Below are 15,266 nucleotides of genomic sequence, written 5' to 3'. Positions count from 1 at the left end.
TCCCTCTACAAATCGCCTGTAATAGCCAGCTAGCCCAAGAAAACTTCTCACTTCTGTAACATTAGTAGGGCGATTCCACTGAACAACTGCTTCAACTTTCTTTGGATCTACTAATATGCCATCTTTCGAGATTACATGACCCAAGAATTCTATATGATCAAGCCAAAAGTCGCACTTACTAAATTTAGCATACAACTTCTTCTCATGCAAAGTCTGTAAGACAAACCTCAAGTGTTGTTCATGATCCTCCAAACTCTTCGAAAACACTAGAATGTCATCGATGAACACCACAATAAATTTATCTAGATACTCTCTGAACACCCTGTTCATCAAGTCCATGAAAGCAGCAGGCGCATTTGTTAGACCAAAAGGCATGACGAGAAATTCATAATGGCCATACCTTGTTCTGAAAGCAGTTTTAGGCACATCATCCACTTTTATCTTCAACTGATGATACCCAGAACGAAGATCGATCTTAGAAAAGACTTGAGCTCCCTGAAGTTGATCAAATAAATCATCAATCCGGGGTAAAGGATATTTGTTTTTGATCGTCACCTTATTAAGTTCTCGGTAGTCTATACAAAGCCTCATACTACCATCCTTCTTTTTCACAAATAAAACTGGAGCTCCCCAAGGTGAGACACTAGGTCTGATGAAACCTTTATCCAAAAGCTCTTGCAATTGCGTTTTCAATTCTTTCAACTCGGTAGGTGCCATTCGATATGGTGCCTTAGAGATAGGTGCCGTAACGGGCATCAATTCAATACAGAACTCAATTTCTCTATCAAGAGGCAAACCTGGTAAATCCTCGGGAAATACATTGGGAAATTCTCTGACAACTGGAACATCTTCCAACTTCGCTACAACCTTGCTTGTGTCTTTTACACAAGCCAAATAACCACTACAACCCTTTTTCAAAAGTTTCTTTGCTTGCAAAGCCGATATCAACCTTGGAAAATTGTCTTTACAACTTCCCGAAAAAGAGAATTCGGGTTGACACGGAAGTCTAAAGATCACTTTCTTTGAAAAACAATCAACAGTAGCACGGTATGTGGATAACCAATCCATCCCTATAATAATATCGAAATCTCGAACATTTAACTCCACTAGATCCACAGGCATTTCAACATTATTAATTTGGAGCGCACATCCCTTGAACACATGATCAGCAACCAAGAAATCACCAGTAGGAGTATCGACACGCAATTCATATTCAAGAGGCTCAGGCAACACATCAAGCTTCTTTGCAAATTCAGTAGAAACAAAGGAATGCGTAGCACCGGAATCAAACAACGCATAAGCACATTGCGAGGCAATAGAAATATTACCTGCAACAACTGCGTTAGATGCCGCCGCATCCTCCTTTGTCATCGCAAAAACTTTCCCACTTGTCCTCTGTCTTTGCGGGTTCTCTTGGGGCTTATCAACTGAAGGAGCATTCCTTCGCATGAAACAACGATGTGCTAGGTGTCCTCGTTGTCCACATAGATGACATGTTCTATTATCAGGTGTAGAATTCCTCTGTGTAGGACAATCACGCCGTATGTGTCCCGCTTTCCCGCATAAGAAGCACACTCCTATTTTCCAGCGACACTCACCGCCATGATACCCTCCACATGTAGTACACGGGCTGCGAGTATTCTGGGCTCTAAACTTCCCTGGTAGGTTATTGCTTCTTCGATTAATACTGCCACTTACACGACTTCCTTGAAACTCAGTAAACTTGGGCCTCTTTTGTTGATGAACACCCTGTGTGTCACGCTCTAATTTGTACCGTTCCACCTTGATCGCTCGTTCCAAGACATCCTTGTATGTGGCCAGTTCAAGAGGTGCAAGCTTAGAACGTATATTAAGCCGAAGGCCTCTTTGGAAATGTTCAGCTTTAAGTTCTTCATCATCCACATAATGTTTCGCAAACCTGCTTAACTGGTTGAAGCGGCCTGCATAGTCCATCACTGTAGAGTCACTCTGAGATATGTGTATGAAGTCATCCCTCATCTTCGCTTGGAATGACCTCGGGAAGAATTGAGTATTGAAGGCTTTTGTAAAATCTTCCCAAGAAATTGTCGTATCTTCGCCTCCCAGGGCGAGTCTAGTCCCTTCCCACCAATACTCTGCTTCGCCCTCCAAACATTGGGTGGCAAAGTCAACCTTCCGATCATTGGGAACTCTATCGGTTCTAAAGATCCCCTCCATTCTTCTAATCCAACGTTCGGCCAATAGAGGATCCGATGTCCCATCATAAGTAGGTGGTTTGGCTTTTCCGAATCAAAATCAGATATTCTCTCTCACCTTCGGTCATAGCGGTTCCACTCCCACCTATATCTTTCAATTGACGATGAAAGTTAAGCACTACTTGACAAGCCTCAGATAAATTGCCTTGGATGGTAGGCTCAGGAAGATCATCACTTGCATATTGTGAGTCGGGGCTTCTTTCAAATCGATCCTCTAATCTCCTTTTTGAAGCCGGGCCTCGAGAACCTTGAGGCATATCTCTGGTATCGGGGGTAGTGACTCGCTTGCCTTTACTGTTCTTACGAAGCGAGGAAAGTGTTTCTGAGTCAGAACGCATGATAACCTGAATCCAAAACGTAACAAAACCTTAGCACCTAGAAGATAACACGCTAAAACTATCACACAATCTCACAACGTCCCCAAAAAATCTACACCCAAATAGATCACAACTTAAGCTCTGATACCAAAAGATGTCACACCCCAAAAACAACTAGAAAAGGGGGATGACACGGCCATCCTTCCACACGAAGGACACAGCCACGACAATAACCAACAACCTGTTATCAACATATATATCTCAAACCACATATATATCAGATAAACCAACGGGTTGGTTACATCATCAGAGTTTCTATAATCCACCAAAAGAACATGTACATCAAGAACTCAGCCAACCCGACGAACTATCAACAACCTTACAAACAACTCCAAAAATCATACCCAAAAATCTAACTCCCAAACGTCCCCGCGATAGCGCTCTCGTACTAACGGCCGCTAGTCGAGGAACCTGAAAAGATTGGGAAAGAGAGGGATGAGCAACCACAGCTCAGTGAATAATACATCTCTTCTAAATAGATCGAGCAATCACTATGCATGTGTACAAAGCAATACCAGAACTTCAGAAGTCAAACCCAAGGTTTAAAATACATATAGAATCACATAAGAGTTATTTCATTTCATCAAAACTTTGTACAAGTCACAAATATACATTTAAATCCACCATCACAATTCAAACTATCAATGGTCAAGTCCATTGATCAATCTCTATACAAACCACGTCAATGGTCCATTCCATTGACTAATCTCAAATCATACATCAATGGTCTATTCCATTGATGAATCTCATATTATATCAAACGTCGATGGTTCATTCCATCGACCAATCTATTGCTCAATATCTAACTATGGTCACGACACAAAGCCTTGTGACAAGGCTACCAAGATTCCCCCCTTGGCAAGGTCTCCACCTACAAAGCCGGTGGCTCGGCCCAGAAGGATATCCTAAACCCGGTATGCATACCCTCAAGCCCCTCAATGGGCTCACAGCGATATTGAGCATCAAACAATCATTTTCCAATACCAGAAATCCAATCTACAAATCAATCTTATAAACCAAACAATTAACTTTTCACAACATAGCCCATCCGCTATTTTCTCATACCATTTCTCAAATCATTCATAAACCATAATATGGTTCCAAAACCTTTGCATAATCCATTTCATAAATCACAATAGTTTTCCCAAATCATTTCATAATCCATTTCACGATAATCGATATATAAGCCTTTTTCAGAAATGCCTTACCATGCCATTTCAAATAATCAAGAGGTAGTAAATGCTCGATCCGAGCTTTTATGCAATAACAATGCTATTTAATTCATAACATATCCGATTCATATCGCTTTCGAAATATGAGTTTACAAACTCAAAGAAGAGATAGCACCACTCACCTGGAATCCCCAAATATCAAATAACCACGCTCACTCGAACCGACGATCTCGTAATCCTAACAATTAAATGAGAATCGACATCAAAACCAAGTAAAAAAAAAAACTACGAAACGGCTAAACGATGCTTAAACGTTAACAAGACAACTCAAAGGCGCCCACAAATCGCTTTTCCAAAGCGATTATCCAAACCGTTCGCAACGCGGAGTTTGAACGCGAAACTTGATCGCACCATAAATTCCTCCACCGAACCCCGATTCAACCGAGCTTATAGTCAATAGAAAGCCCATTCATAGCACTACAATAACCCCAACTTGGCCATCTCGAAATCGAGCCAAAAACCGACGAAAATCGGCCTAAAGCCTGCTGGTCGCGCACTGTTCACTTGCGCGGCTAACTTCAAAAATTCATATCCGGTAAACCGTAAGTCCAAATCAGGTTTCGTAAAATCCCACGGCTCCACAATACTGTAAACTACCAATTCTATAAAAATACGCAGCCCTACGACTCAAAAATCGGACTTCGCCGCTTGAATTTCCCAAAATTCCGAATTTAAACCCTAAATCGGAAAACTTCTCCGATCAAACGAACGAAGGGCGCGAGTGCTTACCGAACGTTGAAATACGAAGTTGATCCGAGCTGGCGAGACTCCGATGACGTGAGCCTTTCCTTTTTCTTCTTCTTCCTTTCCTTTCCCTTTCTCTCTTTTTCTTTCTTCTCCTTTCTCTCTGTCTCGGCCGAGCCAGCTCTCGGCTTAAATGAGAAAATCAGAGTGTTACTGTAGCAACTTTTGACTTTTTGACTTTTTGATTTTTTTTTTTTTGATTTTTTTTTTTTTTTTCCAAATACCCGAATATTACAGTTTTAGGTCTACCACTGAAATTATCGCATTTTTTTTGGTGTGACTAGAGTCTTTGACCCTAATTTCGTTGGCACCATGTTTGCAAGTGAACTAAATTTGGCCAGTCTATATCAATAATACCCCGTTCTTTTGTTTAATCAATTGTGACTTGAATTATTGTGCAATTCTTATTACATTACATTTATTTGCATATTGCATGTGTCACAACAATTACATATATGACCTGTGAAATTTCTTGAGTTTATTTACACAGACAGATAAATATATTTCAAAGCTCTATCAAGAGCAATTGACCTTTATCTACGTACGATAAAAGGTCGCGTCCAGTATCTATCTGTACATAGAACTCCCTCGGAGGAGTACCTAATCGAACTCTCGCAAAATACAGCCCACAGAGAAGAAGCCACAATCGAAACACAATCAGCACGGTACACGAGGTCAAATCAAATGGAACGAAGAACCTACAACCTCTCTAATCGGCACTAGTTTGACAAATTTAGCTCCCCACGAAGCATAAGCTGCCTTCGAAATTCCTAAATGGACATGCAAAAGACGTGCGATTTTGAAGCGAGATTTCAAAAAATGCGATCGCACGCTGAGAGAATCGAATTCGGTACCCAAGGAGGGAAGGATCGGAGTTGCCTCCGACCGGATAATCAACACCGCCATCGAAAGTCCGCTGCATCCCCCGATGTCTTGCCCTGTCACGATCCCTGAGCCAGCCCAGTCCGGCGCTACGAATGGGTGGGACGGCCCTCTCCAGCGCCAGCACCGCCAGGAAGGAGCACCGCCGCCGATGGCAGCAGCACGAGGTTGATCAGGGCCCACACACCAGCGGAGGCTGCGGCCATGCCCTCCAGTCCGCGCTTCGCCGTTCTGGAGAGGAGGGAAATGGAGCTTCGAAATGAACTGAACGGCTTCGAAGTTCGAAAGTGGGGAGGAGTAGTCAAAACTGAGCCTTCACGCCACATTAAAAGAAATAAAAAAAAATTTTAAAAAAAAGAAAGAAGAAGAAAGGGCCCCACTTTTTCGTTCAAGGGATAAAATCTGTCTTTTTACTTTTCTTGTAAATTTACCCCTAGCTTTTTTCAATAAAATTTTGTTTCCGACTTTCGAATATCTCATAAGAAATGGCTTTCGGACTTTCTCCTGTTGACACCTAAATTTTTTGCCCAAAAATCATTTTCAAAAAATTGGAGCTTGTTTTTCCACAAAAATATTTTGGAATTATTCTATAAAAAAAAAAAAAAAAAAAAAAACGGAAGAGCAAGGGCCAAGGATTCGAGTGTAGCTAACCGAGACCTGAGGGATCAAATTGCAAATGAACCAGCAAGTTGGGGCCAAAATACAATTTCCAAAAGTTGGGGGACCAAATCGCAAAATTTGTAAAATTTGCCCCCAAGCCCTTAAATCATCATTTTTACCCCTAATCAAGCTTGAAATTGAAAACGGGCAAGGTAAAATTGATCAGATCAAGCCAAAAGGACTAAATTGGCTCAAATCGGGCATTCTCGGACAAGAAAGTGGCTAATTTTGAGGGACTTTCCTGCAAACTTGGGCATGGAAAATTGCAAATTCTGATTATCATCTTAAACTAATATACTTCAACTTTCAAACTGATCAAAAATTCCGACAAAATGAATGGATTAAAGCACTTAAATTAGCTTCCAAAAATCGGTCCACGATTTGGTCTCAATTCGAGGCTGCTGAGTAGCCAAATTTGTGGCCCCACCATATCCTACTCAGCCAGCCGATCAGCGTGAACTCTGGCCGAGGTGTGAGACCATCATTAGGAGTGCAAATGGACAAAAATTTGCCAGGGATAAGCTGCTGAAGACACGTGATAATCTCAGTCAAACCTGCTCACTCAACAGCTGCAAATTATGATGATTTTGGAGTCAGAAAGTTGGTGAAGAGACTCAGTTTGCAGGCTTGGTAAGTGGGCAATCACGGGCTAAAAATCGGGTTGGATTTGATGGATAGGATCTCTGAAGCACGTTCTTTTGGGGGATAAAAATAAAGGGATGAGACAAGAGGAAGGGAGTTCACGGTCGTTCCAAAAACTCACCCTCAGACGCAACTCAAAAAAAACAAACCCAGAAAAGTTCCAGACTGACTTTTGGAGAGGAAAGTGAGATTTTCGTGAACTTCGAGCCAAAATTAGCCAAAACCTTCAACTAGAGAGTGGAACTACATTCAAAGAGCTTTCCAACCATAGGTCGCACGCCCCAAATGGATGTCGGGAAGCCACCCAAAATCCCCTCGAAAAGCAGCCCATTCTCGGGTCAAGAGAGAAACCCAGAAATCTTCTAAAGTGTTGAAGTCAGACGGTTACTGGTGAGGGAAAGTGGGAGTTTTTGAGGGACATGAGGAATATATGAGGATACCTGTGACTTGAAAATTAAACTAGAATACATCTAGTTTGGGTTAGTGTCAAATTAGTCAGAAAAGGAGGTCGTTGATTCTGGTTTTGGAGACCAACAAAAACCTTCGTTGTCAGTTCCTTCTTTGCAGATCTCATTTTCCAGTTTGAAGAAACCTAGTTCCCCGCGCCCTTGGAAGACAGGTTTTTGGTTCCCTCGGCCAAGGGATACTTCAAAGAGAAACTAGGAAGCAAGGTGAGTATCCTACATGTATTTTTGTTCAATTTTGAATATGTTTTAGTTATGAAAAAATCAAGAGAAAATCAGCCCAGAGAACTGATTTCTGAGGCTGGAATTTTTCTAAGTGTTAAAGCTCCTTCATGAGCCCTAAATGTTTGACTTGCTACTCCTCTTTGCATGCGTTTTCTACCTTCGTGAGCTTGATGAATGTTATATGGGTGTACAAATTAGGCTGAGATCCACTTGGTTTGGTCTTTGAAGCCCCGTGTGAACCATGAGATCGCTTGCAACTTGAGTCAAAAGCCAAGCTAACCCACATTGATTCATGGCTAGTCATTATGAACCATGCATGTATGCTTCTTGGGGGGGTTGTTTCGACGTGTTCGCTTGATCATTCTCCATGATGTTTGTTTCATTTAAAAGTAGATGTTACGTATATTCTCTCAGATGAAGTGATGTTTCCCATAGATCTTGCACGTGATGAGTGTCGGGGCTTAAACCTGGGCATGCAACAGGTTTGCTTGACCTGGGTTTAAACCCAAATTTGCAAAAGCAGCCCGAACCCACATATTGGAGGCCGATTCCAACTTGGTTCTCGTGCGTTTTAGGTTGTGATTTCTAGCTAATCTTGTTCTTTGCATGTGATAATATAACCTTGATACTTTGGTTCCACTTGATATTACACACGGAGTAAGATTGAAGGCCACGAATATGGCTCGAGGAAGCCATTTGGGGCATTTTAATGCACACCAAATGCTCGACGAAATGCCCAAACCAAGTTTCGATCTTGAAACGGTTGATTTGAGCCCGGTTCTCGTAATATTCATATTCTGAGTTGTTTCATGTTCACGTAAACCGAGCATAGGCCGATTTAGGGAATTATTATTTTTTTAAATAAAAAACGAAAATTAAAAAAAAAATAGAAAAATTTCGAAAATCCAAAAATTGGAAATTGGGTTTCAGAATTGCTTTTCTCTCCCTTTTTGTGTGATTAGCGTATGTTTGATTGCTCCTCGCTTGATTCGCACGCTTTGAATTGCATGTTTAATTTAAACTCGCATGTGGTTGATTATGCATGTTAGGTTCATGTAGTGATTGTTGCTTCCCTTAGCTTGGTTAGGAATGAATTTTTAAACTCCCAGTTAGTGTGAACACGTTAGGTGGTGAATTGAGCAAGATTAGGTACCGAAAGGGCACTAGTTGGTCAATTAGTGTAATCAAGTCCCCGTACCCATTGAATCTCTGGTTCGTAGAAGTAAAGCATTTCTCCCCTGCTTTGCTTGGGTGTCTAATCGACCCACCAAAAACTGATTAGTGGCGACTCCTAGGTGAAATTGATTTCCATGTTAATAACTTTAACTTAAGTCGCGAATTGGTATGAGCTTGGGAGAGCTCGAGCTAGGTTTAACTTAGTAATCCATTAGCCTAACCCCTTAGGCGGCGGGGCCGGTTTAGGGAGGTCGCGACAGCTTGGCGACTCCGCTGGGGACTTGAGGACTTAGGCCTAATATAACTTGATTGTTTGTTAACTAACGTGGTCTTGTGACAGCGCTTCGTGAAGGCTAAGGTAAGTCCACTAACATTGTGTTAAATGGTTTTGTAGGTTAGGAGTTATAAGGGGTGAATTGATTGTTGACATGTTTGTTTTGCAGGTTGGTGTAAAGGGTGTACGTATATGTGAATGAAAATTGAAGTGTTGTTTTGATATCAACTGTTGTGCATGCTTTTACCTGCTTTAGCACTACACCTTGCACACACAAACCGCGATCTAAAACCCCGATCGCCTTAGGAAATCCATAGGAGGTGCCAAAAGTGTGGAAACCGTGCGGGGAAGGACCCATGGCTATCCCCTTTTGGTTCCGCCCATTTTCAAATAGTGATAAAGAGGACTGTCCGACGTAAGTGCGGAATGGGAAAAACTCTTTTGATCTATTTGGGATGGGGACCTTTAGCCTTTAGAACTCCCACCTTTAGTGAGCTTCACGAGTCGGCATGCGATTTGTTTTTGTGTTTGACATATCCACCATTTTTGGGTAAAGGTTTGTACCTCCTTCGCGTTCAATAATCGCAACCCTTTTTTTTTCTTTTTTTTTTCATGCGAATTTAAATTTACTTCGTAATAAATAGTGATTGATTTAAATGCCCCTAGGCTTAGATATCATGGGCCTCGATGAACTTCGGATCCTCCCGATCCCAAAGCGAGTGTTGTTGGACATGTGGGATGCTCTCGACCCAAGCAAGAAGAACTACGTGGAAAAGAAGGTCGGCCACCTCCTTTCTCTCTTACATATAGAACCCCAAGTGACATTGATCAAGGCCTTGGCCCACTTTTGGAACCCCGAAACCTCAACCTTTGTGTTTGATCGTCACGAATTAACCCCGACTTTGGAGGAAATTCAAATCATCATAGGCGATGTCCCTTTCCTTAGTGTCGTCGATCCTTCTTTAGGCGTGGATCCAGTCCCTCGTTTGAGTCAAATTCTAGGGGTCCCGCCGCCCGAAATTAGGACACTCCTCAATAGAAACTCCAAGGGTCTCCCACTAGCTTTCCTTGAACAACGATTCCATAGCTTCCTTTCGAGTCCTAGAGCCGAATCCGCTAAGGTCTTCCTATTAGCCTTCTTCGGGTTTGTCATCTTTCCCTTCACTCAAAAAACAATGGATCCCACTGTCATCCATGTTATCGATGGGATCCTCGTCCTCAAAGGGTTTACCAACATGATCCTTGCCGAAATGTTCATCTCTCTCAATCGTTTCAAGAAGGACAAGCGTGTAGCCCTTAGAGCCCCTTTAGGTATTCTCCAAGTCTGGTTTGTGTCTCACTTGAAACAATTCGGTGGAAACTTAGCCATTCCTCATGTTAGTAAGGACATAAATCCCCTTACCCAATTCAAAGAGATAGAAAAATTCCTTCGTCCTTGGACCTTTCGTAATTGGGTAGACTTCCTCGAGAATCTTACACCTAAACAAGTTCTTTGGCAAGCCCTTTGGGTTCATTTTCCTAAAGTATGCCTTACAAGCGGCCATAGTGACTCAATTCCACTCTTAGGTTTGACGGGATCGACTTCTTATTATCCTTTAAGAGTCGCCCGTCAATTCTATGTGCTTCAAGAAACCCCTCCTCCTCTAAAGTCGGGTTTATTTCGTTTCGATTTTCGCAATGGGGTTATCAAGGGAGACCAACTCGAGGAATTGAAGAACGAGGTGAAACGAATCATCGATTTACTTTACCGCTGCCAACCGAAGGATGTGGAGCGAGCCACCGACTTAGAAGGATCCATGAAGGAGCACCATGCATCGAAGGAATACATAGCGCGACGTGTCGAGCCTGAGCTCGCCGTCACCATCCCAAAATTTCCCGTGATTGCAACCCCCAAGGAGACTCAAATGGGGCGGATCATAAGAGAAAGGGACGAAGCCCTGGTTGAGGCAGAACATTGGCAGAAAGCTTACAAGCGCGTCCGCAACATGCTATGAAGAGGCCCTATATTCAAGACTAGTCATGTTCTATTAGTTTCTTTTAGGGTGTTCTTTTAATTATCTTGGAATTGATGTATACTGCTTTTTCTTTTCATGAACTTTTAGGGCAAATGTCTAGGTATGCTTTTTACTATTTAGCGGATGTATAGGGATCTCCTTTCACAAATTTTGATGTAATTAGTGAAATTCCCTCTTTTGTAGGTTGAATGGAACATGACATGGGCATTTTAATCAATCACTATGTGTTACTCCCTTTAATTGTATGATTTCTTACAGTGAAATTTTTATAAGAAACCGTTTACATGAGATGCAGCTTGTGCAAAAAGTTTCTTATCTCAGTTTCATCGTAAGAAAATATAAAATTAAAAGGTATGCAACTTTCGTGTTGTCACTTCACCGCGTACTAATTTCATTCTTTTTGTTTTATTTTATTAAAAAAAAAACAGGTGCCGAAACTACGGCTTCGAGGCAATCGCCAATCCGGACACGATCAAGGGCCACGCAAATGAATATTGAAGAGCAAAACGCCCGTTTCGCTGCTCTCGATGACAAGATCAATGATCTTGCGGCTCAGCTCACTCAATTCGCTAATGATATGAGGACCGCGTTAGCGCCGAATGCTGGTCAAGTCCCACCTCAAGCTATTCCCGAGCCCGTAGAAGGACCCGCAAGAAGGAATGTTACTGAGGAGGCATTGGGTTCTACACCCGTAGTGGTTGAACTAGACCCCATTTCGGAAGCCGTCACCGCCCGTTTGGAGGAAGAACACAACAAAAGGTTCGCGAAGATAGAAGAGAAACTCCGTGCGCTACGAGGATACGAAGAGCATATGATCGAGGATTTGTCTCGATATGCACAGATGAGCTTTCCTGAGAAGTTCAAGATTCCTGATTTCACTAAGTATGATGGAACTGGAGATCCAAAGATCCACTTGAAGTACTATTTGAACAGGATGGCGAGGTATGCCCAGAATGTCCCATTAATGATTCAGACTTTCCAAGAGAGTCTGACAGGGCCTGCATTGCAATGGTACGTGTTGTCGGAGCCCGAGAAGTTCGAGAAGTGGGAGGAGTTAGCTGAGGCATTCGTCCTGCAATACAAGTACAATACCGAGATAGCCCCCACACGCGAAGTGTTGACTCGAACTGAAAAGAGAAGAAGTGAATCCTTCAGAGCCTTCGCTCAAAGATGGCGTACTCTCGCCGCTCAAGTTCGACCCCCGCTCAGTGAAAAGGAGCTACTGGATCTTTTCCTCAAAGCCTTGCCTAATGATTTTTATTTAAAGTTGGTGGGTTCTGGATGCTTGACCTTCTCTCAGCTGGTAGATGTCGGAGAGAGGATAGAGGGGGCCATGCATGATGGTAGATTGAACGAAGGGACTAGTCGGAAGGTCCCGAATAGAAAAGAAAAGGATGTGGAGATTGCGTATGTACAAGCGCCAGTCACGACGAAGCCCCTTGCCTCATCCTCTCAAGGCCCCTCTGTGTTTCGAGAGAGGGCATATCAGAATCCTGAATTTAAAAGGAGAGCACCGAGGCAATTTACTCCCCTGCCTAGGCCACTATCCAAGTTGTTGCCCATGCTGTTGAGAAGGGGAATGATAGCTAAAGAAGTGCCTCGGGATAATCTTCCAAGATTCCCCGGATTCGATTTGTCAAAGTCCTGTGAGTTCCATAGAGGCGAAAAAGGTCATGATGTGGACAACTGCTTCACTCTTAAGATCAAGATTCAGAATCTGCTCGACAAAGGCATTTTATCCTTTAAGGATCCGACCCCTAATGTTCAACAAAACCCGTTGCCTAATCATGCTGAGAATGTCAACGTGGTTATTGAGAAGGGCGGCGAGAGTAAGCACACATTTAATGTGGATGTTCACAGACTCTATAAAATACTAGTGTCAGCTGGACACTTCGAGGATGGGGAGGATATTCCGATGGGAGAAAAGTTGAAATGTATCGCTCGGATGGTGGACATGGGGGTAATATATAGTATGAAGGAAGGTAATGTGACGACCATCACGGCTGAGGAGAAGTCAAAGGACACGCCCGCTGAGCGTGTAGAAACTAATGAGCCGACCGACGAGGGTGTGTCGGAGAGTCTAATCGTAACCGCCGGTGAAGAAGAGAACTCGCGTGCTGACCTTGGGCTTCAAGTTAGCAGTGTGCATCGTGAGTTCATAAAACTCGCTCGTAAGAAAGGGGAAGTGGTTGACACACTGGGTCAGCCTAGCGGCAAATTGGACTATCTTGTGAAGTATTCACCGCCACCTAGTTTCTTCATCGATCCCAAGGATGTCGTTCCCGATGGGTGGGGAGGTATGGACGACCCGCTCGAGCCTAACGAAGAAATGGTTGGCACGATTACCCCTGTGGTAATTGATTTATCTGTCGAGGAGGATTTATGGATGCCGGACGAGGGAGATGTCGAGCATCTAGTCGTCGACCTTATGGCCAGGGAGTTTGCTACCCTAGAGATCGGCGATGGTGTCATGGAGCCAATCGTGATTGAGCTCCCGCCTGAGGATGAAGAGGACTTGATAATAGAGAAAACCCCGAGTTACAACCCCAAGGCAGTCCCTTGGAGTTATAAGACGGACGAGATTGACGCCATCACACGTTCAGGCCGTTGCTATGCACCTGTTGGGGTAGTCGAGAAGAAAGCCGTCTCGGACGAGGAGGCGAAGCAGTTCCTGGCAATTGTCAAGACGAGCGAATTTAATGTCGTGAACCAATTGAGAAAGATGCCTGCCCAGATCTCTCTTTTGGATCTTTTTAAAACATCCGAGAAGCACAAAAATGCACTACTGAAAGTCCTTAATGAAGTGCATGTGCCAGAAGATATCGATGATAGTCAGCTAGAGGAGTTCGTAGGGTCCATTTTATTGAAAGATCAAATCTCATTTGCCGATGAAGACTTCCCCGTTGAAGGTCGCAACCATACCAAGGCGCTACTTATCTCGGTAAAGTGTCGTGATAGGATGGTGGCAAGAGTATTGATTGACAATGGATCGGCATTAAATATTTGTCCACTTGCTACCCTTCGTCGTCTGGGGGTAAATGAAGAAAAAATGCTAGTATCCAAATCTACCGTTCGTGCTTTTGACGGTATGAAAAAGGAAGTAATTGGTGAGGTTGAGCTTGAACTACTGATTGGTCCAGTCCTTTTCCTAGTCAGCTTCCAAGTCCTAGATATTCCTAGTGCCTTCAATTTTTTACTGGGACGACCGTGGATACATACCGCCGGAGCTGTACCCTCGAGCCTACACCAAAAGGTTAAATTCATTGTGGACGGGAAGCTGGTAACTGTTCACGGGGAAACTGACTTTAAGGTTTTTCACGACACGGCAATCCCATATGTAGAACCCGAGGACAAGGCTGAATCGAGTTATCAAACTCTGGAGTTGGTCTCGATGGTCCATGTGCCCGTTGGGACCATCATGCGAGACCTAGACGTGGTTAAGCCGTCGCTCATGTCGAGCAAGGTATTGCTCGAAAATGGTCATGTCCCCGGAACCGGCCTGGGATTATATGGACAAGGTATCAAAGAACCCCTCCGGTCTCCAAGTGGTGCAGGAAGACAGGCCTGGGTTATCATGGGAGCAATTCTGGTTACCGAGATAAACATGGAGAACGAGGCTGTGTCGGAGGACGAGGTCAACAGGGAGGCCGTGGTGGTCGTGGTGGCCATACTAATTATAGCGGCCAGGCAAGCAACAAAGACCATGGTGATTACGGAGGCCTAGCTAATCAGGGAAGTTGCGGAGGTCGAGGAAGTTTATTTGGATTAATGGAAGGTCAGAAGGGCCTACTTTTGCCAGAGTTGAAGGAAATCTTCCGGGGGCCACCCAAGCTGCTACAGGAAGAGGAGGCCATTCTTAGTCTCGTCGATCTTTTCGAGGGGGAGTGCATTTGTACCATCACAAAAAATGAAGAGGCCGAGCCTTCTATTGCCACCGCCAACCTTTTTGAGTAGGGATGCTGCTTTTCTTTCCCGTTTAGTCTAGTTTGTGTCCGTGTTCATCCTTTCCATGGGAAGTTCATTTAGGTCTAGGTGTTGTTTCTCCTTGTAATCAAAGTCCTGGACTGCGAGCCGTCGGTCCAGGACCTCGAGTCATGTAAACGGCCCTATCTTATTAATGAAATCATAGTCATGTTTTATTAAGAACGTGTGGAAGTACCCAAACCAGACTGATGATGATGCTTTGAGGCCTGGACTTCCGCACGCTTCCTGATTTCCAAAATCATTTGCAAATAGGGACGTCCAAGGATATGAGGACGGATCCATCATTTTCAAAAACTCTTTCAAAATGATTTCAAAACGCATGCATATCATTAGTTGCAATAACATTTGCCAATTTAA

The 15,266-nt window shown here is 43.4% G+C and overlaps 1 protein-coding gene across 1 annotated transcript; it reads right to left on the bottom strand.

Annotated features, from left to right (window-relative positions):
- Positions 1 to 1,463: 1,463 nt before the first annotated feature.
- On the bottom strand, positions 1,464 to 2,196 carry LOC130138937 (uncharacterized). Its single transcript, XM_056314544.1, has 2 exons — positions 1,699 to 2,196; positions 1,464 to 1,577 (listed from the first exon to the last, which is right to left on the bottom strand). Exons 1-2 carry the CDS (start codon positions 2,194 to 2,196, stop codon positions 1,464 to 1,466), a joined length of 612 nt encoding a protein of 203 aa, XP_056170519.1.
- Between the last annotated feature and the right edge of the window lie 13,070 nt (positions 2,197 to 15,266).

Source organism: Syzygium oleosum, unplaced genomic scaffold, assembly GCF_021117445.2.
Source record: "Syzygium oleosum isolate NSW1041296 unplaced genomic scaffold, Sole_v2.1 Sole_v2.09, whole genome shotgun sequence".
NCBI lineage: Eukaryota > Viridiplantae > Streptophyta > Magnoliopsida > Myrtales > Myrtaceae > Syzygium > Syzygium oleosum.
Note: the sequence above shows the minus strand (reverse complement) of the source record. Positions and strands in the feature narration are given on the sequence as shown.

Excerpts from the sequence above, each read along its gene's own strand:
- LOC130138937 (XM_056314544.1), bottom strand. The coding sequence starts at position 2,196 with ATGGAGGGGATCTTTAGAACCGATAGAGTTCCCAATGATCGGAAGGTT. Across the intron at positions 1,578-1,698 it reads CTGAGTTTCAAGGAAGTCGT|GAGTGTGCTTCTTATGCGGG; the intron begins GTAAGTGGCAGT and ends GCTGGAAAATAG.